General features: G+C 54.9%; 2 protein-coding genes across 14 annotated transcripts in view; one reads left to right on the forward strand and one right to left on the reverse strand.

Moving 5' to 3' along the window:
* The window catches only part of PRKCB (protein kinase C beta), an 84,286-nt gene extending 70,320 nt beyond the window's left edge, over positions 1 to 13,966 (reverse strand). The window contains exons 1-2 of one of the 3 annotated variants that reach the window (XM_071760554.1): positions 13,600 to 13,966; positions 13,402 to 13,433 (exon numbers count right to left, since the gene is read on the reverse strand). In XM_071760554.1, the coding sequence (XP_071616655.1) occupies positions 13,402 to 13,433; positions 13,600 to 13,769 (202 nt within the window). In that variant the 5' untranslated portion in view covers positions 13,770 to 13,966. The remainder of the gene's footprint in view (positions 1 to 13,401; positions 13,434 to 13,599) is intronic. The other 2 variants (XM_071760553.1, XM_071760555.1) reach the window with 2 other exon arrangements.
* Positions 1 to 23,091, forward strand: part of ARHGAP17 (Rho GTPase activating protein 17) — a 268,089-nt gene that overhangs the window by 161,897 nt on the left and 83,101 nt on the right. The window lies entirely within an intron of this gene.

A 23,091-nucleotide genomic window follows, 5' to 3' on the forward strand; every position in this document is an offset into this window, starting at 1 on the left:
CCAGGCAAGAACGCACGCCCCAAAAATACATTACAGGAAAGAGGGGATTTTAGGGAGGGGGGAGACAGACAGTGCCACCTCCCCTGGTGGCACTGAGGAGGGCTGGGGGGACCATCTGCCTTCAGCACTTTGCAGTCACCCACATCACCCATCTCAAACACAAGAAGGGGGAAAAAAAAGCTCCCTGGCACTGCAGTGCTCCCTGCCCCATGGCAGTGTCCCAGCTCCAGAGCCTGCAGAGGGAGGAGAGCCACAAGCAGACCCGGAGCTTTCAGCCTCCCCATGTCCCCCAGCCCAGAGCAACTTTGTCACCTGTGAGCTCACCACAGTGGGGGGACCTCAGCTGGGGTGTCCCTCCCCCAGGCATCAGCCATCCCCCATAGAGATTGGTGGCCACCAAGGGACAAACATCACTTGCCACTCGATGTTGAGCAGCTCCTGCTCCTAACAGAGTGATGGCCACCCCTGAGCAGCTCTGTCACACCAGGGGACACCCCCCAGCATAGCCCTGCCCTGGACAAACTGGTCCCAGAGGGATGCTGGGGGCAGGGGGGGGGAGAAACCAAGTTCTGCTCCTGCTGTCACCTACACCAGAGTGTCCCTGGGACAGTGGCCTCTGTCCCCCTGCCCCACGCTGTCCTCCCACGCAGCTCTTGGCTCCCCCCTTCAGAAGCCACCAGGTCAGGGACCTCATTCTGACCCTCCCCAGGGGCTGACACGCTGCTGCTCCCTCACATGATCTTCCTCCTGCTTTTTGCAGAACTGCTCTTGTTTCACTCTGACAGGGGGGAAGGAAAATTCCAGGCAAGGAGCAGTGAGAAGGGAGGAACTTGCAGCAGAGCCTGGAGCATCCCATCACCCAAATGAGGAATTAAACTGCTGTGTCCCATAGCTGGGAGGGGAACCCCAGTGCTTCAGCCAGCCTGGTCCTGCCCAGGTTAAGGGGGTCACAAGAAAAGCCTTCAGGCTGCTTTCAGATCCCCTCAGAGCAGGGGAAAGTCCAGAAAAGGGTAAAACCACCCAAATCATGAAGCTGCTTGCACATGAGCAAAGATGGAGCAGGCTGCAAGCTCCCTGGCTGGAGGTGGGAAAGGTGATGGAGGACACAGTGAAGCCCACAGCATCCCAGCTGGCATCCCAGGGATGAGGAGCAGCCACCCTGCCCCTCCCAGGACCAGCCCCAGGGCTGCCAAATGAAGGCAGAGAGAGCCAAGGCAAGAACAAAGGCAAAAAGGGGGGGTGTGGAGGCTGTGGGAGAGCAGGGAGCACGGGTGGGTGGGTGGGTGGGTGCCCTTGGGGCAGGCACAGCACAGGCAGCACCAAGCCCCAGGGCAGAGGCTGAATGGTGCTGAGCCTGGGCTGAGGGATCTGAGTGGAGCAGCTGGAAGGAGAGCTGCAGGATCCCCTCTTCCTTTCCAAGACTTGGAGCCTTATAATTTCTGCAATTAGAAAGGGAGTTCTTCTACCGTGATCTAAAATAGAAGTTTTTTTGTCACAAATTACTGGCTTTCACTCCCCTCATACCTGAGCTTAAACTGAAACTTAAATGGAAATTTACAGGAGAATGAGAAAGTGAGTCAGCCTGCCCTTCCCCACAGCTGTTTATTTTCATCCTCCTGGACTCAGTTAATAGTAACACAGAGAAATTAACTTTATTCCAAATTTACAAAACCCAGAATGAGGGAAATGGGTTTGGAGAGGAATTCCACCATCAGCACCACCAGGATTGCCACCAGCCAGCCCTGCCCTGCCTCAGTTCCTGGCCTGGCAGGGAGGGCTCTGCTCCATCCCACCCCAAGAGATCCATGCCTTACATTATCCCATTTTTCCTACTCAAATGAGCAAGTGACTCAGACCACGCTTGGGGAAAGGGCTAAAACCCACCTAAGAAATCCACCTCTCCTGGAGGGATTTGCTTTCTGGGCCAAACCAGAGCCAGGTGAGGTCAGAAGGAACCTTCTTATCTGAAGGGTCCTCATCTCTTGGGCAATCAGGTGAAGAGTCTGGAGCAACAGCCAGGCCATGGTGATTGGGGTTTGTTCTCTTTTTGCCCTGGCTTGTGCAAACCCATAACACAAGCAGAAACAAACCAAAAAAAAAGTTTCTAGAATGTATTTCTGAGCTCCTTCCTTGCAGGCAGCAGCAGAGCTGAGATGCAGAGAAGCTGCAGAGCTTCCTACCCTTGGTACAGCTCTCCTGGGTATTGAGGTCAATAGAGGAACTGATGTTAGAGGGGAGAAAAAAAATAAATCATTTCAGGTATATAATAAGGGAGAATTTAATTGTGCTCCAAGGCTGAGAGGAGCCAGCCATTTGTCACACAGCATTTGATGACAGTTCTTGTCTACAACCCAGACGAGCGTTCGCTTCCCCAACAGCAGAGCCAGAGCTGTGAACAAAGGAATCCAAACTCCAAACTGCTTGGCACCAGGACAAGATATTCATACATCTTCAGAGGAGGAAGAAATCTGAACTAGAGTTTGAAGTTATTTTAGACAAAAAAAAAAAAAAAAAAAAAAGTGCACACACACAAAAAAAAAAAACCTCTACAAGGGCTTAGTGCTCAACCAAAATGCAAATCCCCATCACGGTTCCCTAACCAAATGAGCTATTGTTACATTTTTTCCAGTCCAGCAGCATCTTGCTCTGAAGATCTAATAGCAGCCCTACTGAGCAGCAGCTAATTAAAGCCTTTCCTCCTGCCAAAACCCCAGATTCAGAGTCTCTAAATGACCCAGTAAGTGAAACTTTTTCCACCTCGGAAGCCCTGGGAGACTCGAGGGCAGCAGCTCTGCTCTCACCACTGCTGTGCCCTGCCCACCCATGGTGTGGAGGACAGAGGGGACACGGGTGGGCTCCCAGCCCCTCTTCCTGATGCTCCATCCTGCCTGGTGAGGGGTTCAAAGCCATTTCCCCAACCAGCAGCATCCTTCAGCCCACCCCACGGGTGGTGTCACGGAGCAGCTCCAAACACCTGCAGAAACCTGGAGGACACAAGAGACTTGCAGGCAAAACAAAACGTGTCTCAGCACATGTTCTCTTCCACCAGCCAGTCAGTCCCTCTGACTGGGGGGACGTGGCACCAAGGGTTCCACGATGTCACAGGATGGTGGGAGGACAGAGATGTGCCAGCATCAGAGGAGGAGAGCTGATGGGATGAGCTGCCAGGCTCAGTGTGCAGACACAGGTGTCCAAGGCAGGGAAAACCCCCAGAAGCAAACTCCAAAATCAGCTTCTTGGCTGCCATGAAGGTCACTTTGTTTCCCCCAGGAGGAGATCTCACTGCTGTTACAGACCTACAAGCCTCATTTCCAGAAGACTCTGGCCCTGAGGCACCTCTCCATCAAAGGGGAATGAGCAAGACAAATCTGGAAGTTAATGGGCTGAGCTCTCAGAGACCACAGTCCTTGGACACATGGCCACACAGATGAGAATTAGCTCAGGTTTACAGCCAGTCCCGGGGCTGGAAGCAGCAGAGGTTCTGCTGGCAGGCTGGGGATGGGACAGGCAGCTGAGGCTCCTGCTCAGCCTCCCCTTGCACACAGGGATCTCCCCTCTTGCCCACCTCACTCTGCCCATTGGCAATTACAGCTCTGGCCCGAAAGAGCCCTCTGCTCTGCTCAGTCCCCCCAAAAAGAGAATCATCCCAGCAGCCTCCTCAGCAAGCACAGAAGATGGAGAGCTGCCCATAAGGCACTGCAGCTCATCCCCATCATGACACATGGCAAAGGTTGCTCCACAGCAGAAAAAAAATACTAAAAAAAAAAAAAATAAAAAATGGTGTCAGGCTCTGGAGAGTCTATAAATAACCATTTGGGGGATTATTTCAAGCTGTGCATAAATCTGCCATCAGTACAGGAAAGGAGAGGAGGCACCGGCTGATCCCGAGCACCCTGCACCTCCCGGCTGTGCCCAGGGCAGAGCTGCAGCTGTCTGAGAGAAGGCACACTCACTGCTTTCAGCACCCTGGCAAACTTCTGGCTGCTCCAGGTTAATGGCAAGTGAGGGAGCATTCCCAAATATTTTTCCTAAGCCAAGCTAAAGCAGCAGTATTTAGTGTGATGAATACCAAAAAAAAAACCACCCAGAAATAAACCCCTCAGCCTCTGGGGGCAGGCACAGTATTAACCAGCCTGACCCAAAAGTCCCATCATTTTGCTTACAAGTGTTCCAGGGCCCTGCCAAGTGATGTGGGGCTCTCTGAACCAGCCCCTCCCCAAACCATTGCACAGATCAAGGCACCAGAGCTGGAGATGTGGCAAATGATGGCTTTGCACTGGTAAATAATGACTTTGCACTGCGTCAGGAGCTAATCCACTCAGTGATGCAAATTACATTCGTGGGCCACTTCCCCCTCACTCCTGCTCCTTGCTGATGCTCTGAACCCATCCCCAGGCTGACTCCCGACTCCAGAGCTCCAGCAGAGCTGCACCAAGCCAGGCAGGACAGCCCAGCCACATCCCCTCCCCTGCCCAGCCTCACTTTCTGTTCTTCTGCTCTAACTGGGAATCATGGAAATGTGTTCATGTGCTGCCAGTGTCGACTCTTAAAAGCGCCTTCTGTTCAGACAATCAGAATAAAAGTGTTCAGCTGTTCTCTCCAAAGGTGAAGCTTTTCCTGTTGCATCATTTCACATGGCAACAGAAGAAGATGGGGAGGACCTCCCAGCATGAGCAGCTCAAACACACCAGCGTCACAGCGTGAGGAAGAGGAGGAGCAGCTGAAGGTTGAGATTTAGACATCAGAAGCATTTTTAGCATCCCTGCTGCTGACTCAATACCCGATGTAGGAAGAACAGATCAGAACAACGGGAGGCTGAGGATTCTGAACATGACCTCCAACCAACAGCAGAGGCAGAGCTACCCCAAGCAGCTACTATTGCCACAGGCCCCAAACACACACGTACTCCCTGCTTGAGACCTCCCCACAGAGCCACTACTAAACCCCTCACGTTTGCCCAACCACCCCAAAAAACCCATTCACCTGGTTTGTCCTTCTTGGAGCTGGGAAGACTTTTCTTGCTCAGAAGATGGCTCTGAGGAGAGAGCACTCTCCCTTCCCCAAAGAGGAAAGCTGACAGCAGACTGATTCTCTGGAAAAACACATTTAACTGGATGCTAAAGAGCCAATTAAGGGGAGCTGCATTGCAATGAGGCTCAGGTTAGCAAGTCTGGTACCTTGTATGTACTGGAGCCTATTAATACTGGTCTGTTGGCAGGCACTGCCTGGCCAGCCAGGATTAGCAGCTCGTAGATCCTGCTTGGCGTATTTAAACAAGATGTACAAATCTGGCACAAAAACAGGACCAAATATGGAAGCAAATTATTCAAACTGACAAGGTTTAACTCAGCTGCAGTAGATCTTCAGCCACCAGCACCCATCAGCTGGGGCAGGAGGCTTTGTGCTCCAGCAGGACACCCCTGGAAGGAGGAGGCTACAGGTGCTCAGCCCCAGCTGAGCTGGTTCAGGGCTCACACCAGAACCCTTGGGGCTTTTTTTTTTTTTTCACAGAGCAGGACAGCTCTAAGCAGCTGAGGAAGTCAGCCCAAATCCCTCAAAAGCAAACAGCTTGAGCAGAGCCACACTCCTGCTCCAGGCCAACTCCGAGGACCTTGGCCAGGCAACACGCCAGCTCCGGGCTGCAGCCACCCCCCTGGGACACTGGGGAAAGAGGCAGGGAAAGGGACACATCTTCAGGGGTCTGTCGAGGTCCCTTCCAACCCCCAACATTCTGTGATACACCTGGACAGCACTTACCAGCACCCCAGAGCAAGGTGAGGATGGCCCAGCCTTGGGCAGCCTCCAGAACAAAGGCACTGGGTCAGCAACAAGAGAGAGGAACTGGTTCCCAGTTCCCTCTACAGGAAGAGGAGGATGAGCCCTGTTCCTGCTCCCAGGACCCAGCAGCAGGACCAGTGCATGGCCAGCAGCTGCTGGGCTGGAGCACCATGGCAGGGGCAGCTCCAGCTGGCTCAGGAGTCACCTTTCCTGGCACTGGGAACCAGGAGGAATGGTGAGGGCTGGCAGGACCCTGTACATCATGCTCCTGTATCAGTGAACAGTTGATATATACGTACAGAAACAGCTGAATATTCCTGAACTTGGAAAAAAAAAAAAAAAAAAAAAAAAGAAAAAGAAAAAAAAAAAAAGACTGCTGCTTGCAAGCTATCACTGTAATTATACCAAAATTATACCAAATTCAGGTGGCCTACTCATAAGGAGAGCAATTTAATTTATTTTTCCAAGGGAGGCTGGTAGAAGAAAAAGATGGATAAATCCCAGGCTGTATTCAGGTAACCAGGACAGGGAGCACGGGGGTGCTGGCACAGAAGAGCTGTGGCTGTGTCCCTCTGCTGGAGGCACAGCCCCCCAGGCACCCCCAGCCCCTGACTCCCCCCAGGACATTCTCCTGCAGCTGAGCACCACACAGCTGGAGCTTTCTTCTCATCCCCTCCACCCCACTCTTGAGGTTTTTGTGGAAAAACTGAGTGCTTGGTGAGGGCTGCTCCAGGAGGCAGGACAGGGCCAGCCAGGGTCCTGCCTGTCCTGGGAAGAGCCTTTTCCTGGCTGGATCAGTTTCCCTCTGCTTGGGAAGCACACCCTCACGGGCTGAAAAGCTCCAGAGAGGTTTTGACATCCATCCCTTGGGTCCCTGTCTGGGGTTTACTGTGTCCCTCTGACCTCTCTGCCAGCACCATCACCTCTGTTTCCAGACACCCCAACCCCAGGTCTCTGTTTTGGTGCAAGATCCCAGCCCAGTGCCTCATCACTCCGAGGACTCTGGGCTCTGGCTCCAGGAGGAATTTCTGCTAAAACTCGAGGCACAGGACCATGCCACCCCTCGCAAAGAACAAGTCCTCTGAATCATTTTCCCTGCAGCACCATTTGACAAGGCTGGGGGGGTCCGTGGAGCACTGCAGACCCTCCTCCCATCACCCAGCCCCCTGGGACCCAAGCACCTCGCTCACCAGCAGAGCAAGGGGCTTTGGGACTGGTGACACAGCAGGAGAACAGGGATGGGAACCCACCCTGCATCCAGGATCACTGCACCAGGACTCCTGCTTTCCCACCTTTATTGCCTTTTCCAGTCAGCTCCCTCTTGGCAATCTGTAGCCCTTGAAGGCCACCAGGAAGATGCTGCCCAGAAGACCCCTGGTTACCCCTCTGCTGCAGGGAGCTTCTTACTCACCTTTTCTAAAAGGCTCTTATTTATGGGCTTTCAGAGGGATGATTCATGAAGCCAGGCTGGAGGAATTACTGGCACAGCTCTGCAAATGCCCTCCACCCCTGCTCCCTCCACACTCCCCTTCCCCCTGGAGCCTCCCCACGGGCAGCAAGAGGTGAGCAACCCACAGTCAGACTCTGGCAGCTCCAAAGCTCTGGTTTTGTTCATGTAGAACACTAATTCTCTGCACACCTGGCTTCTGCAGCAACAATCCCCCCAAACACCTAATCCCATCCCACCCACCATTACCAGCATCCCTCTCAGCACCACACAGGCACAACCCAGACCAGGGGCAGCATTTCCACATCTTCCTCCTGACTGCACGCTCTGTAATCACAGGGTTCAAGCAGTTCTGCCCTAAACTAAATTATGGGCACAGCTAGAAGTTAATTTCTTCATCAGGGTGTCCATGCAACTTATTTGCTAATATATCTGAGGGGGGACTGCTTGGCACTGACCAACAGCTCAAGCATCTTTAGATTTCTGCCTTTTTAGACACAGCCAGAAGCAGGAGGAGCTGTTGCTGCTGGCTGGGAGGGGAGCAGCTCACCAGAGGGTTTGTGCAACTCCTGGAGCTTGAGCTTCTAGATAAAACCCCCATCAGCTCACAGAATTCACACGAGCTTGAAGAGAAGATTCAACCTCCCCCTCCTGTTCTACACCAGGTATCAGACCCTCAAGGTCTTGCTCTGTTTGGCAGCTTCAGTATCTTCTGCTGGCACTGGGACAGGTGAGCACCCACCCACAACTTACTGGGAGTGCAAGGACACCCTGCACACCCTTCCCAGAGCCCATGTGCTGTAGGAGTTTGTAGGATCCCAGAGGGGTGAGCTGGCAGATGTACAGAAATACTGATACTGTTTGCTGAGGAGTCTCCTTAGAGACAGCCCAGGCATTCAGCTCCCCTGGAAAACTCAGTACCTGGAGAATAATCATGGCAAACCCTGTGGTTTAAGCCCTGCAGTGGGATCACAGGTGACAGGCTCAGGGCAGACACAATGCAAACATCCCCATCACCCTCCCAAGGCACCCAAACCCCCAGGGCCAGCTCAGAGCCCCCCTGCCCAGCTTCCCATTGCTGGCACTGGTCAGGGACAGACACCCTGGGAAGGAAACAGCTCCCCCCTCATTCTGAGAGTCTAAGGTTGGTTCAGCATGACAGCTATCTCGAGGGATAAGAACAAAAAAAAATCTCCCCTGCTGCAGCTGCAAAGGGGGGAGGGAAAAGAGAAACCACTTCCACTGAGAAACTCGAGTGAAGGGTTCTGTGCTGTAAGGAGACACTGACAGGGCTGAACATATCAAGTGATCCCTGCTGAACCCAACAGCCACCAACCCTCCACTGCCAGAGGCTTCTGCAGGTCCAGATTTCCTTTCAAAACTGGTCTCCTTCACCAGCAGCTCCTCCGAGCCCCGGGGAAGAGCTGGATCAGGAGGAGCTGCTCAGGCTTTACAGCTGCTGCTGGAGTGGGAATTGATCCTTAACCCAAAATGTGGAGAGGAGGCACCTTCCCTGCCAGCTCTGTTGTTGCTGGCAGTTCTGCTGAGCCCCAGCCCCACTTCCCTTTTCTATTTCTACCTGCCCCAGAACCCTCCTCCTCCTCCTGCCCCAAGGCTCACAGCTAGGACACTGAGAATTGCATCACCACCACAAGGCATGCAAAAAAAAAACAAAACAAAACACAAAAAAAACCTCCAAAAATTATGTTTCCAATTTCTGCAGCATTATATAATTAGCATCGTTTGTGTTGCAAAAGTAATTGCAGTAACATTTTTAATTAGTCTATTTGAACACTAACATTCCTCCAGTGTGCATAATATGTTGACACGAAATTACTGGGTTTGAGGCGACTCTGAATGACTGGAGTTGGGTTTGCTTTTGTTTCTCACTTGCCTGATACACTCAGTAAGAGCACACACTGAGTGCCTGCACCAAGTTAATGGCGACAAAGAAAAACCCCATGGCAGCAGCAGGAGCTGCAGCTCAGACCAGAGCTGCTCTGGGTTTCACTTCCGTCTGGAGGGCAGCAAAGAAGTGGGGGAAGGAAGGGTGGGTTTTGAAGGCAGATAGCAGGAGAGAAGCCCTGGCTCAGGAGGTGAAGCCTGCCTGACATTTCCCAGCTGTGTGGTTTTGGTGTCGGAGGTTGGGTTGTGAAAACACGAAACAAAACGAGAGCACTGGATTTGCAGGGGAGAAGAAAACATGGAAGAAGGAATTACATTTGGTATGAAGTTTGGAAAGAGATTAAATCTAAAGAGCATCTTTGCTTGAGTCATAGCCAGGGAGAAGAAGCACACGTTTTCTCCAGTGAAGTTACTGCATGAGATCTGAGCATCCATTACTACATGATGCTGCTTTACATGATTCTTCCTTCCTTCCTTCCTTTCCTTCCCTCCTCCTCTTAAGGAATCGAGGCTCTTCTTTCCAAGATCTTTTCTACTTTCTCTGTACACGTGAAAGCAGGAACAGATGCAGGTTATTTTTTGCTCCTGGGTGAGAATCACGTTTCACAGCTCCTCACCTCTGCGCAGGCACCTCTGCCCCTTCTCTTCACAAGTTCCCAAGGTGGAAGCCCAGCCCCCCTGCTGCCATGGGGCAGGTTGACCAAACCCAGCACATGGCAAGGTGCCTCCTGACCCAATCCCCCATGCAGGCGGTGCCCCTGACCCGCAGAGGGACCGAGCTGCTTGGACAGCAGGAGAAGGACACCGCAAGGATGGCAAGGAGGGAACCCCAGCAGAACAGGAAAGGAGAAAGCTGCCAGATCCCAGGAGTGGCACATTCTGAGAACGAGACCAAAAATTTCACTCTCAACATCTCTCAAATCCCTTTCCTTTCCCTCACCATCCTCGGAACACAGATGAAGTCAGGAGAACCGAGACGGCAAAGCTGCAACTTTGCCGCACGCCGCTCCCTCACCCAGCGAGCCTGCAGCTCCCGGGATGCTGCTCTCCCCCTCTTCATCCATTCCCTGGCAGTGCTTTCTGACAGATGGATCCCGAAACCCGGGAAGGGGAGAACATGCACTCCCCTGGCCCTTTGTTATTTCCGAGTTCCCACCAGAGCTCCCGTACCCCGCAGCTACAGCAGCTCCTTACATCAGGGTCAGCAAAGCCCCTCTGGACCCCATGCGGACCCCCCAGCCAGCACACAGGGAGCTCCCCTAGGACGAGCTCATCCTCCTGGCAGCTCCAGGCACTGCCACAGCACTCCAGGCTTCCAACCTCCACCAAAGTTGGTATTTTTCTTTAACCCGCAAACAGCAGCCCCGCTCCCCCGGGCCGCCTGCGCGGAGCCCTCCTGCTGCCCCGCACAGCAAGGTTCCTGGTTCCGAAACGAGGCGGGAGCCCAGGAAGTCTGCAGATTGATACAAGGGTAAGAAGGAGATTGTATGTGAGGATAAGAAGCAGATTAGCAAGCAATTAAGTGGCATTTGTGGTATCCATTAGTATTTCAAGCTACAAAGAGTCAGTTTCTGCTAACTTCCTGCCAAAAGTCACAAGTAATGAGCTAATTAACAACCTAATTATTGCCAATGCCCTAGAAAGAAATCAGGGCACAGGTGAAAACCTACTTTAAGCAAGCACAGCAGTAGGAAAGGGCTCGGAAACAAGACGGGCATGTGCCTTAGCTAGATTTCCAGCCATGCCAACGGAACAGGGGTGGAATAGTTGCGGAAGTTGTTGAAGTTGAATTCAAGCTGCATTCGGTGAAGGGAGAGCTAAACACGACGACCAAAGCTCACTGCAAGCCCTGTAGGGCTGAGGAAAACCAAGCAGCCAAGAGAAGCTGCCCCCAGGTCTCTCGTTTCCGTGCAAACAGGACTCGGGTACCAAGCTCCGCGGCAGCAAACGCGGGGGGCACAGACCCCGAGCTTCTCACCACGGGAGTGGGATGCAGCACGGCCACGGTGCGACAGCCTGAGCCCTCGGGGGGCAGTCCCAGCCCCCCTGCCCTCCTCCCTTCCCTCCTTCCCTCCCGGGGTAGCTGTGATTTCAAAGCAGATGGCAGGCGGTAGCAACTTCTAGCTCATGCTTGACTTCCAGATCTGGGGATGCTCTGCAGGGAGCCCCCGTGTGCCTCCCATCCCGGAGCACCGAGGCCACGATGCTCTGGCTGCCACGAGGATCCCAGCCACGGGGGACTCACTCGTGGGAGTGATTTCACCCAGGGACCCCGGAGCCTCGCAGGAGGAGACGGACGTAAAATCCCACAGAAAAACATTTATTTTAGGAAGGTGTTATGAGTAAACATGGCCCTTTGCTACGTACCACAGCCTGCAAAATTTCCTCCTGCAACACAGCAGTGCGGTTTTCGTGTCTGTTACACCAGAATAAGCTGGAAAGTGGTTCCTGAAGGTATGTTATAGACACCTTTGGAGCTGGCACTGAACACAGGGTGCTACCAGCAACCCCAGTGGTGCCACTGCAGCCTCCCAGGGGCTCCTGCTCCAAGAACAACAGGGCAGGGCTGCCTCACAGGCGGAGGCTCTCCCCCCATTTGGAGACCAATTACTCGTAATTAGCGAGTCTGCCACCACCTTCGTGGATCCTATTCACTGGCCTCACGCTGAAGACTAATTTAATACTGGTGAAAATCATTAAGGATAAAGGTTGAAGCAGATGCAGGATGACAGGTTTGGACAGTAGTTCCTAACAGCTGGAAGAGAGACTTGAAAAGGCTGAAATTATCCAACACTGAATGCTACAGGCAGAACTAGAAATGATACAAGGAGAAAGAACCCCCCTGCCCACCAGATGATCCCCACTAGCTTTTTTCAACACTCTTCAGATTCCAGGGGAACTATGTTAGCACAACCATGCCTGGGGTGATGCTGCCTGCACCACAAGGAGAGGCAGGGAACCAAGGGCTGGATAAACCTGGGGACACCCGCAGCAAGAGAGGCAAACTGCAAAAAACTCCTCTGATTAATGTCACTTAACCACCCATGTATGAAACCTCAGGTACCAGGGGAAGCTGTGACCTTGAGTAACACCACTAGGACATGTTCAGTCTGCACATCTGCTCTCCTCTGTCTGCTGACACCAGCCCAGGCCTTTGGGGGGGAGGGTTGGGAGGCAGCAAGAAGATTTTATTATTATTTTAACGTTATAACCCTAAAGGAAGAATTAAGGGTGAGTATCAGCCCCATTCAGATTGGGCTAGACTCGCACTGCTCACAGGAGCATCCGCAGAGATGCTCTGGAGGGCAGCCAGGACAAAGCCCCCTGCCTGCAGCTGCCACAGACCCAGCCCCACCACTGTACCTCAAGGTTTGGTTCTGTGCCGTTCCATAACCCTGCAGGGGCTCTTTGCTGCTTCAGATACAAATTAAAGCAGCAAGACAAGCTGTTCTCCAGACATTACAGCTATACATCGGCTTCAGTTTCATGCAAAATACCTCAACTTGGGATTCAGCCACCTGCCGAAATAAAACTCGGCTCCAAATATTGGTAAGAGCGAAATTTCACTTGTCAGCAGCTGCAGGCACCAGCCCGGTTTGATCCCAAGCCCCTCGCTGCCCCCCAGCAGCACGGCCGGGCTGAGCTGGGCTGCCTGCAGCTGGGAGAGCAAGGAGAGCACCAAGCAACCAGCCCCAGCCCGGGTAATTCATCATCATTTCCTGAGGGGACATCAGAAATCCCTCCAGAATCGCAGCATTTATCCGAACAAAGAATTGGGGTTTGTAGCAGCCCAGAAGCCACTGCAACACATTTTGGTCTAAAGCCCGATTTTCCCCCAGCAACACAACTGAGCCATTCAAGTTCCCCCAGCCCACGGTCACGGAACCGGGCTGCCAGCAGGGCAGCGCGCCCGGGGTGCCATGAACACAAGTGTGCATGGGAAGTACATTAAACACAATTAACTTCTCTCTGCTTTTTTTTTTTTTTTTTTTTTTTTTTTTTTGGAGGCGGGGGGGGAGGGGGAGTGGGGAGGAGAAGGAGCTGGGGGTTTATTTATCTCGAGTACCCAAACCAGACCGGCTTGAAAACACCGACCAGTGGATGGGTTGATTTAAAAAATAAATGACTAAGCTGGGCACTAAGGGCTGGGCACGGCGGTTCCCGGGGGGCTGCTGCCCCCCAGTCCCCGCAGCGATGCTCCAGGGCCGGTCCCGAAGGGGGCGGAAGGAGCCTGCTGCCCCCCCTGAGCCCCCCGACAGCGCAGCACTCACCTTGACACTGGAAGCCCTGCTTGCCGAAGCCCCTGCGGAGAGAGAGGCGGGGTGAGACCGGTACCGCAACCACCCGGCCCGGAGCCGCCGGCGGGGAACCGGGATGAGCGGGAAACCGCGATGAGAGGGGGGGGGGGGCCGAGGGAGGGATGGGTGAGGGGGGTCCGCGGCGGTGTGGGGACCCGGGGGGTGTCTCACCAGATGAAGTCGGTGCAGTGGCTGCAGAACGTGGGCTGCTTGAAGAACCGCGCCGTGAACTTGTGGTTCTTCACCTCGTGCACGTTCTTCTGCCGCAGGGCTCCCTTGCGGGCAAAGCGAACCGGGCCCTCCTCACCCTCTGGGCCCGGTGCTGCCGGCGGCTCGGCCATGCTTTAGGGCGGGCCGCCGGCTCGGCCCGGTTCGGCTGGACTGGCCCCGGTTCGGCCCGGTGCCTCGGCGGTACCCGGGGTTTGGCGGCGCTCGGCACCTCTGGCTGCAGCTGGCGGGAGGCACCGACACACACCCGTCCCCGCCCCGCCCCCTCATTTACATATCGCGCGGCCACGCCCATTTCATCTGCATGCATAACCCCGCCCCTTCCGCGCGGACTAAACCCCGCCCCCCGTTCGCTCCTCTCAGTCGTGGTCCCCGCCCATCTGATTTGCATACTGATTTGCATAACGCGGGAGGGGCCCCGTTGTGGGGCGCAATGGGCGGGTCCCGGAGAGGCTCCACCCACTCCTCTCATTTGCATACGGCACCTGCATCCCCCCGCGATGCTGCCCCGCAGGGATGGGGGCCGGACGGGGGGGCTGCGGTATCCGGGGAGCCTCCCCGGTCCGGCATGGCAGCAGGGACATTGTCCTGTCCTGTCCTGTCCCCATTGCTGCCCTGCCAGGCGGGAAGGCACACAAGCAGGAGCCAGTGGGAGGTGGGTAATTAACACTAATGATGGTGATAATAACAGTCAAAACCCCCCCCGGGGAATCCTGTCCTCAAGGCAGCCGCACTCACTCACTCATCTGCACTGTGCGGGAGATGCCTGCGTGCCAGCAGCCAGGGAGAGGTTTTTTCCAAAACCCCCTGAGGAGTCCCAGGCTTCCCAGTGTCAAGGCCAGAATGATTTTGCTCTGCCCTGATTTCCTGCACCACCACAAGAGCCGTGAGTTCAGAGGGGATCCAGGCTGGGGCACGGCAAGGGGGGGGGACCAGCACAGCCACCAGCAGCCTGGGCAGAGCCACCCTCTGAGAGGCAGGCAGGGCCCACCCCCAGCCACAAGGGTGCACAGAGGACCTCTCAGGATGTTTTTCACAATTCAAATAACCACCATTTATTATTTTTTTTTTTTTAAACCCAGCTGACTGGCACGGAGGAGCCCGCAGCCAACATTCACCATCTTGTTCCTTGCTTTTGAGGGCATGGAAAATGCCAATCAAAAGAGGAGACAACTTCAATCAAAAAGTAATAATGAAAATAATGAAAATATCAGTGAATGAGCCTTTCTAAACACTCACCTGCAGAATTTAACTCTGGCTCTGCAGCCTTGTGATCTTTTGTGATCCTTTTCCTTTTCCTCCTGTGGGCCACGAGGGTCCCTGCTCTGCTGCCATCCCACAGCCTCTCGCTGGAGAATGCCCCACCAGCTCTCTAGAATTAAACCCCCAGGAGGTTTACCAGAAATAGCCCGGGAGCTGTTATTATGCAGCTGCTTTCAAAGGTTCATTACAGTAATCAAACGGAGCTGACCTGTCCTGCTGACGTCGGCTTCCCCTCAGCAGACAGGCTGGTTCCTAACACCTGGCACCGGGGGATTTTGATGCTAAGAAAGAGAAATAAATAGCAGGCATCTCTCTTCGTGCTGCACTCAGGGCCTGAGGAGGAGAAGGGAACCTTCCCGAGGCTTCCACGGCGTGCCAGGGAAAGCGGGGGCTGGACGTGGGGCTTTTTCTCCCCCTCCTCCATCACCCCAGCCTGTGCTGCAGGGGGGCTCCTGCCTCCAGTGTGAGGCCCCATCCACTGCGGGTTTGCACATAGAAATCTGTGCCATGGAAATAACCCCCTCTGTGTTCTGAGGAGTGAGAGTAATAATGAAAATAATAACAGGTCATTTTGATGCCTTTCCTCTGTATTTTTTTGCGAAGGAAAGAGGCACATTACCCTAAGTGCAGGCTGTGCTTCACACATAGCCACTCCAGGCTGAATTCTTCTCTTTTTAATTGTAAACTCTGGGCTCTGCCTGTTTCTTCTTTGTTGTTCTTTTACTGAATGTTCCCGTTTTCCAAACGGAGCCCGCGTTGCTGCTGCACGTGAAACCCAGCAGCAGCAACCACTGAGAATGTGTCTGTAATTCCCCCCCTGTAAGTCTGGATAATCATGTCAGTATTCATGCACGGGCTGGTTCTACTCTGCTGGGCCAAGGCATACAAAGCCCAGGTATAGTTCCTGCTCACGGGAGGCTGTTTTCTTTTTTCCTTTTTTTACCGTTTCCATTATTTGAGGGAATAACTCGAAGCACACTCAGAGCCCTATCACATTAAAGGCAGGATTTTCGAGACCATGCTAATTTTGATGGGAGCTGGGTACTCAGGTCCCCTCGGCCCTCTGAAATGTCAGGCTGAACATCTGTCCCCTCAGCTCCCTCCTCCAAGGGAACTCTGATATTTATCAACTGCAGTGAAGTCCCCCCAGGTGTGAGGAGAGGCTGAGACACAAATGCTCTCAGTGGAGCAGAGCACAGCACAGCACACGGAGCAGAGGGAATCCAGCCCAGCTCGTTCCTCTTGCCCTGAAAGTGCAGGCTCTGTATCACATTTCCCTCCGTTGCCTCCTGCCATCGGGTAGGGGAAGGCAGTGAACCCCAGGCTGTGACCTGGGGGAAGAGGCTCTGTTCTCCCTGCCCGCAGCTCTGACACCCAGACTCGCATCCCCCACGGACTCTGCCTGGGGGGAGCAGCCCACGGCCACTGGAGACCCGGAGACCAGGGGTGCAGGAGCAGGATCCCACAGAGCCATGATTCACATCCTGAGGAAGGGACCTCATCCTCCCAGCCGGCAGCCCTGGAGCCGCTCCATGGAAGGGAACGCGCCGAGCACCGCAGCTCGCACGGGGAAATGTGTGAGCAGCAGAGCCTGAGGCTGCGGGGCTGGGCTGGCAGGAGCCAGGTGACACCAGCCAACAAAACCCCTCAGCCACAGCTACCAAGTCGCAAGGGGTCAGGTCAGAAACACCCCCTGAGCAGTCTCCAGCCCACCCGGCTGCACCAAGAGGCGCTGCGAGGCGCAGCCGGGGCTCACTGCACCGAGGTGGGCAGCGTCAGCCACAGAGCCTGGCAAAGAGGCTGCATCCCCAAAACCGGGGTAAATTCTCCCTGTTTCCTAAGGCAACTCAGCCTCCACACGTGCAGGAGCCCCTCGTGCTGGTGGGATGGGTGGCGGAGCTGCTGGGATGGGTGCTGGAGCAGTGGATTGCGTGGGTGCGCAGGCGAGCTCCCAGCAAGCGCTGCAGCATTGATGGAGGGATGCTGCTCCCTTGGTGCCCACGTTGGCTTTCTCTAAAGGATTCAGAGAAGCTGGAGAACAGATTTTTCTCTCTCTCTGTCTCCTTTTTTTTTTTTTTTTTTTTTTTTTTTTTTTTTTTTTTTTAATTTTTTTTTCCAGCATTTGTTTCTTAGGGACCTAAATCCGCCACAGGAAACAGGTGGAGGAAGAGTCAAACTCTTAATTAAATATAAAGGTGTCTCAGCACTCACTCAGTGGCCTCCGCCTCCCATTGCGGATGCTGTTCCACCCCCCGGCATGCTGGGAGGGCTGAGGAGGGGACAAGGGACCCTGGAGCAGGGACCTGCTGGTGCAGGAGAGTGGCAGCCTCTCCCCAGCAGCCAGACTTAGCTCTGGCTCTTGGGCCGTGCATCTCCCCGAGCCTCCCGGCTGCTCTGAGGGATGGGAGCAGCAGGCTGGGAGGGGTCTTGTAGTGCTTGGGGTGCACACAGAGGCAGCAGCACAGCTCCTCTGCATCCCAGAGATATAACTGAAGATTTAAAAGCTTTCACCCAGAATGTTCTTGCCAAGAAAGGGAAGATCCTACCCACACACACAGACATAGCCCCACCGGGCACCCACTGGGGAGGATGGCTCTGCCCCAGCCCTGCAGGGACACTGGGGACAGAGGGGGTGACAGGCAGCCCCACCTACAAACGGGTGACCTCAGCTGTGCTGGTTTTCAATCCTGCTTCATTTCCTTCCACTCGACTTTTTTAGCAGCCTTGATTTGACCCGGCAGTGCAGATGCTGAAGCACATCTGGGTCTGTGCTCTGGTCTGCCTGGACTGGAGCTGGAGGAGAACAAAACAGGGATGTTGCAGAGGACACAGGGACCACTGCCAAAAAGCTGCAGGATCCGAGTGCTCCAAAGCTGCAGGTGCAGAGGGCTCAGTCACACGTCGGGCACTCGAGTGGCTCAGCACACCACAGACACCACTGGGCTGTTTAAATATTTCATATTCCTGTCTGCTGGCTTTCAGGGAGAACAAATTAATTCTGTTTCATGTCCCCAGAAACGGCCCACATCAAACTGCCTTCCTGCACAGCTGGCTAAACAAAGTTAGTGGGGAAATCCTTGGGGTTTGGCTGTTTGTTTCCAAACCCATTTGATCAATAAGTGGCTTTCATGTCCTACGACTGGCAGATAAGAAGTGGTCATTACTCCTCGCTATTGATCCAAACCAGTGGGGTTTCCAGCTGCCTTCCAGCCCGGGTTAGTGCTCAGGCTGCAGCACCCGCCTGCCCTGGCATGAAAAATAATTCTGCTTGTGCCATGGCAAACTCCAGCTGCCCTCCAGGACACAGCTGCCTCTGCAGCACTCCTCCTCGTGAGGGACAGCTGGTTTTATGCACAGTGCTCATCACACTGCTCAGAAAAATCAGCTGATCATGAAGTTATTCCCCCAGCCCTGAAGGAGCTCCAGTTAAATAACAATGAGGCTCAGTGACAGGCAGGGCTGCTACAGACCACGGTGGTTTCTTCATTAAGCTTTGCCTGGGTGGGTTCCCTCCTAGCTGAGCCATTCCCCTCTTCACTTACAGCCACTGACTTGCAGCCAGCAACCCCTGGGCCTCCAGACACCAAATGTGCCCTGCTGTGGGTCAGGGATGCTCCAGAGACAGTTCACAAATGCTGGCACCTGGGTGCCTTAAATCCTAGGAGATCTAAATCCTCAGATTGATGTTTCTATGATGGCTTTGGCCTTTTTCCACCGCCAGTGTGTCTTGGCATGGCTGCTGGAAACCCCTTCACACAGATGCTTCCCAGAAAACCAGGTGGCTCTTCTCTGCTCATGGTCTCCAGCCTCATTTGGCTTCCATCACTGAAGCATCACTCGTGCTCTGCTCCTTCTCCCACAGCAGCTGCACTCCTGCACCACCATTGCTCCAGCTGGTCCAGCCATTTTCCAGCAGGGCCAAGCCTGGGATAAAGCACAGATCTCTCTAGGACAGAGGGGGGGGGAGCCCTGTGTCCTTACAGGTTTGCATTGCCAGAGCAGTGCTGATGGTTTGTGACAGCCATGTCACAGCAGTGACCCCGGGGGGGCTTCACCATCACCATTACTGCCTCCTACACCCACAGCACTGCAGCTCGGCTCCTCCTGCCCAGCTGAGCTTCCCCCAGCAGCACTGTGGCAGGAGAACAAACTCCTGGTTGTGACAATTTGGGGACCCCGGAGCTGGTGGGCTCTGCACAGCATGGAGCATCGTGGGACTCACGCTGCCACTCAACCCACGGGTGGTTACAGTCAGAGAAAGCTGGGGAGGAAAAGCAACGAAAAAAACCACAATTTTTTTAAAAAACCTGTTGATGAATTTCCAGAATGATTCGAAAATATTTCATTTCAAAAAAAAAAAAAAAAATCTGAAAAATCTCCCAGCAAGACTTGCTGCTTCACTAATTTAGAAATCAAAAGAAATTTTGAATGGAAAACATTTGCATCTGGCTTTCTTTCACTCCTCTCTGACTAAACGGCTCGGTTCTGGGTGCTGGGGAGCATCTCTTCAGCTGCTCTTGGGTTCCCAAGGACATCTCCTGTCGTGGGCTGGAGGGATGTGGGTGCCAGGCTGCCAGGGTGTCCCCCTGGGTGCCAGGGTCCTGCCCCAGCTGCCCACACGGAGAAGGGGAGGGAGCTCAGCGTTGGCCGGCTGGGATTTCTCTGCTGTAAATCTCAGGATGCCGGCTTAGTCCAGGAGCCGCGCCGTTTATTTGTCCCTCCCTTACTTGCTCATCTGCCTTAGCCACATCGTACTGGTTGCCATCTGGAGGAAGCTGTAAATTGGGGGTTTTTTTTTGGCTTTTCCCGACCGACCGCAGCTCCTCCGGGCCCCGCCGGCACCCCCCGTTCCCCCCATCCCCCGGGGGGCACAAGCCCCTCTCTTCAGGGGGATTTTAAACTCATTTCTGCCTGTGGGTGCCAGGCCGTGCCCATCCCCCCGCTGCACCCACCCGGGACCGCCTGAAGTGTTTTCAGGTGAAAATAACCCTCCTCCGATGGCAGGGACCCTGAGGAAGGGCTGTGCTCCCCCCCAGCTGCCCCCGCGGGAGGTCCCCACCCAGTGGATCTCCCACCCGTCGGACATCCCTCCCGGGATTCCCCCATCTCGGGATCCCCCCCCACGACATGTCCGGAGCACCCCGGGCAGCCGCGGACTCTCTCGGCAGCTCCGCCCGCCTGGGGCTGCCACCGTTCCCATGGCAACGGGAGCGTTGCAGATTTAAAAAAAAAAAAAATAAAAAAAAAAATAAAGAGGAAGAAAAAGGGAAAGGAGCTAGGAAAGCGCGAGGGCAATAGGGAAGGGGGGGTACCCAGAGCCCTTGTTCACCGGTGTGGGGGGCAGCCCGGGGAGGTCCCCAGGATGGCCTCAGGAAACGGGGGCTCCCGGGACCCCCCCCGGCCCCGCAGCATGGAGGCTGCTACCGGCACTACAGACACTCAGACACCAAAATGCGGGGTCAGCCCCCTCCCTCCCTCCCTCCCTCCCTCACTGCTGTTTGAGAGGTTTTATCCAAGTCTCCATCTTTTCCTAAAACCGAGGCCCGGAGATGCCCATCACCGCGGGAGCTCCGGGCTTGGGAGATGAAGCAGGGGGCGGGCAGCAAAGGCAGCAGAGCTGGGGCAGCTCCTGGATGGTGGCAAAAGGGACCCCTCCCACCAGCCCCATCCAACCTCAGCCTTAACACTGCCAGGGATGGGGCAGCCACAGCTTCTCACCTGGGCCAGGGGCTCAGCACCCTCTCATTTTGCAGCTCAGCATCTTCTGCCCAACCTCCTCGTGTCCTCGTTTTGCAGGGGCTGGACTGCTGGAGACCCCTGGTCCCCCCCTGCCACGCAGGCCTGGGTGGTTTGGCTGGGACCCCCATGCAGGGACCACTGCCCCACCTCACCTGGGTGCTGGGAGGCTGGGGACAGCCTTCCCTGTCCCTTACCCCGTGGCTGCAGAGGAAGCCCCAGCACCACCAAGGTGCCAATTACTCCTTCATTAGCAGCCAGTGTATTTCTTTATCAGCCCTGTGCTTCTCAGCACAATGTTGATAATTTCGATGGAGCATTTGTTTTAATTTCCCAAATGAGGAAGCAATCTTGTAAATATTGTGTGGTAATTAAAATGGCTATTTATTGTGCAGCATTCTGGCTGCTGCCAGCACAGAGCCCGATTAGCATTCCCCTTCCACCCATCCTCTGCTCCAGCCTGGCCTGCAGCTCCTTCTGTCTCCCTGCCATGTCAGCACAGCTGATGGTGAGCAGCCAAAGCACCTCCGACCCCTGGGTCCTCCAAACCCTGAGGAACCCAGCAAAGAGCCCTTGTTTCTGAGCAAAGCCAGCTCCTTGGGATCCTGATGGCAGCACTGGGATGGGACACTACGGGCAAATTTCCACTTTAGGGACAGTGGAACCACATGGGGCTGGAGGGGAGGGGGTTGCCCTGGGGCAGGGACCCCTTTGTCACCTTTGTCCTCAGGCTGGGGTGGTCCTGCCCGCTCCCTGCCTGGCCAGGGGATCAAGGCACCTGCCCAAAGGCTGCTGGTGGTCCTGCAGCAGAGGGATGGTGGTTGCCCCTGTCCCAAAACCCCCAGGAGGTGTTTTTTGCCCCTTTCAAGAGCACGGGTCTGTGTCCCAGTGAGGGGATGCTGTCCCAAGGTCAGGACATGTCACAGCCCTGGGCCAGCAGCTGCCATCTCCATCATGGATGGCTTTGGAGGAGGATGAGGACAGGAACACCAATGGGGCACATGGTGTGGCTCTGGGCACACACACACACACAAAATACTTGGAAAGAAAGATCTATCCAAATCCATTAAAAAATCCTTTAAAATGTAAATCCTTCCAGCTCCAGTGTGCTGGGGAAAGGAACACTTTGGTGCTGGGGGGAAGCTGGGTGTGCAGTAAGGGGGTGCAGCCCCCAGAGCTGCCAGGAACAGCTTGGCCCCCCCCAGCAGCCAAGGGGGAGTGAGGATGAGGGTCCCAGGCTTCCCCCCAACCCCCAGCTCCCTACCCAGGGGAGCAGTTCTGTGCTGGCTCCTCTCTGGGGAGCCCAGGTGGGCTGCACATGCCAGAGAGAAGGAATTAAAGATGAGTTCAATGAGGAGAAGCAGAAGCAGAAGTGGGAGGTGGGAAGTGAAGGGCCAAGCCCCTCTGTTCCCTTCCTTCAACCTCTGGGGCCTCCCCTGTTCTGCTGGGGGGACCAGGTCTGGGACTGCTTGGTTGGACCCCTAATTAAAGCTGAGCTGGGAGCACCCCCACCTGTCCCCATGAAACACCCCCATCTCTTTGGCTGCCATCGACAGAAGCCACCAGAGCTTGGCATGTGCTGGTGAAGCTCATTAGTGCTCTTTGCATATATGCTAATGAGCGGGGAGGCTGCTCTGGCATTTGTGCCTTGTTTTCAGGCTGCACAGTAAACACAGCAGCAGAGGCTGGGGCAGCACAGGGACAGAGAACATGGCAGCGTGGCAGGAGGTGTGGCCCAGCAGCAAGGGACATGGCCCAGTGTCAGGAGACGTGGCCCAGCAGTGAGGGATGGATGTGGCACGATGGAGATGGACCTGGCAGGGTGGTGAAGGACCTGGCAGGGTGACAAGGGATGCTCAGGGCACATCCCCCAGCCCCACAGCCACCACCCAAGCAGGGGAGGCCACGAGCCCCTCCTGTGCCTGCGTGGCTGGGACCCTGCCAGTGTCATGGCTGTGAGCACTTCCCCAGAACACATTCTGCCTCCCTTCTCCTCACTCCCCATCTCCTCCATGCAGACGCCAGCTCAGGCGTGGTACCAGCTCCACACATCACTGCCCACCTCCACTGTCCCCCACCCCCGTGACACTGCCCACGCAGACACCCCCAAGCTCACCCCCTGGACACCCTGGCCCAGAGCAAGCACCCATGGGAACCCCCCATGGCATCTGGGGGGGCAAGCAGGGGGTCCTGAGGGCTGGAACTGGGCCCCTGGGGGTGCGTGCAGGGGCGGCTTGGGGAGCTGTGCCCCTGTCCCCCCTCAACAGACACTGGGGCTCTGCCCAACAGACAGAATGAGCTTAAGAAAAATGAAATCACCTTTTATTTTTAAGTCTGTGATTTCTGCAGCTGCAGACTGGCAAAGAGAACCTTTGCAGCAGAGCAAGCTGAGAACTCCCAGATGACCCCATAGGGCATGTTCCAAAGAGCATCCAC

This window comes from Heliangelus exortis, chromosome 17 (assembly GCF_036169615.1).
Source record: "Heliangelus exortis chromosome 17, bHelExo1.hap1, whole genome shotgun sequence".
Taxonomy (NCBI): Eukaryota; Metazoa; Chordata; class Aves; order Apodiformes; family Trochilidae; genus Heliangelus; species Heliangelus exortis.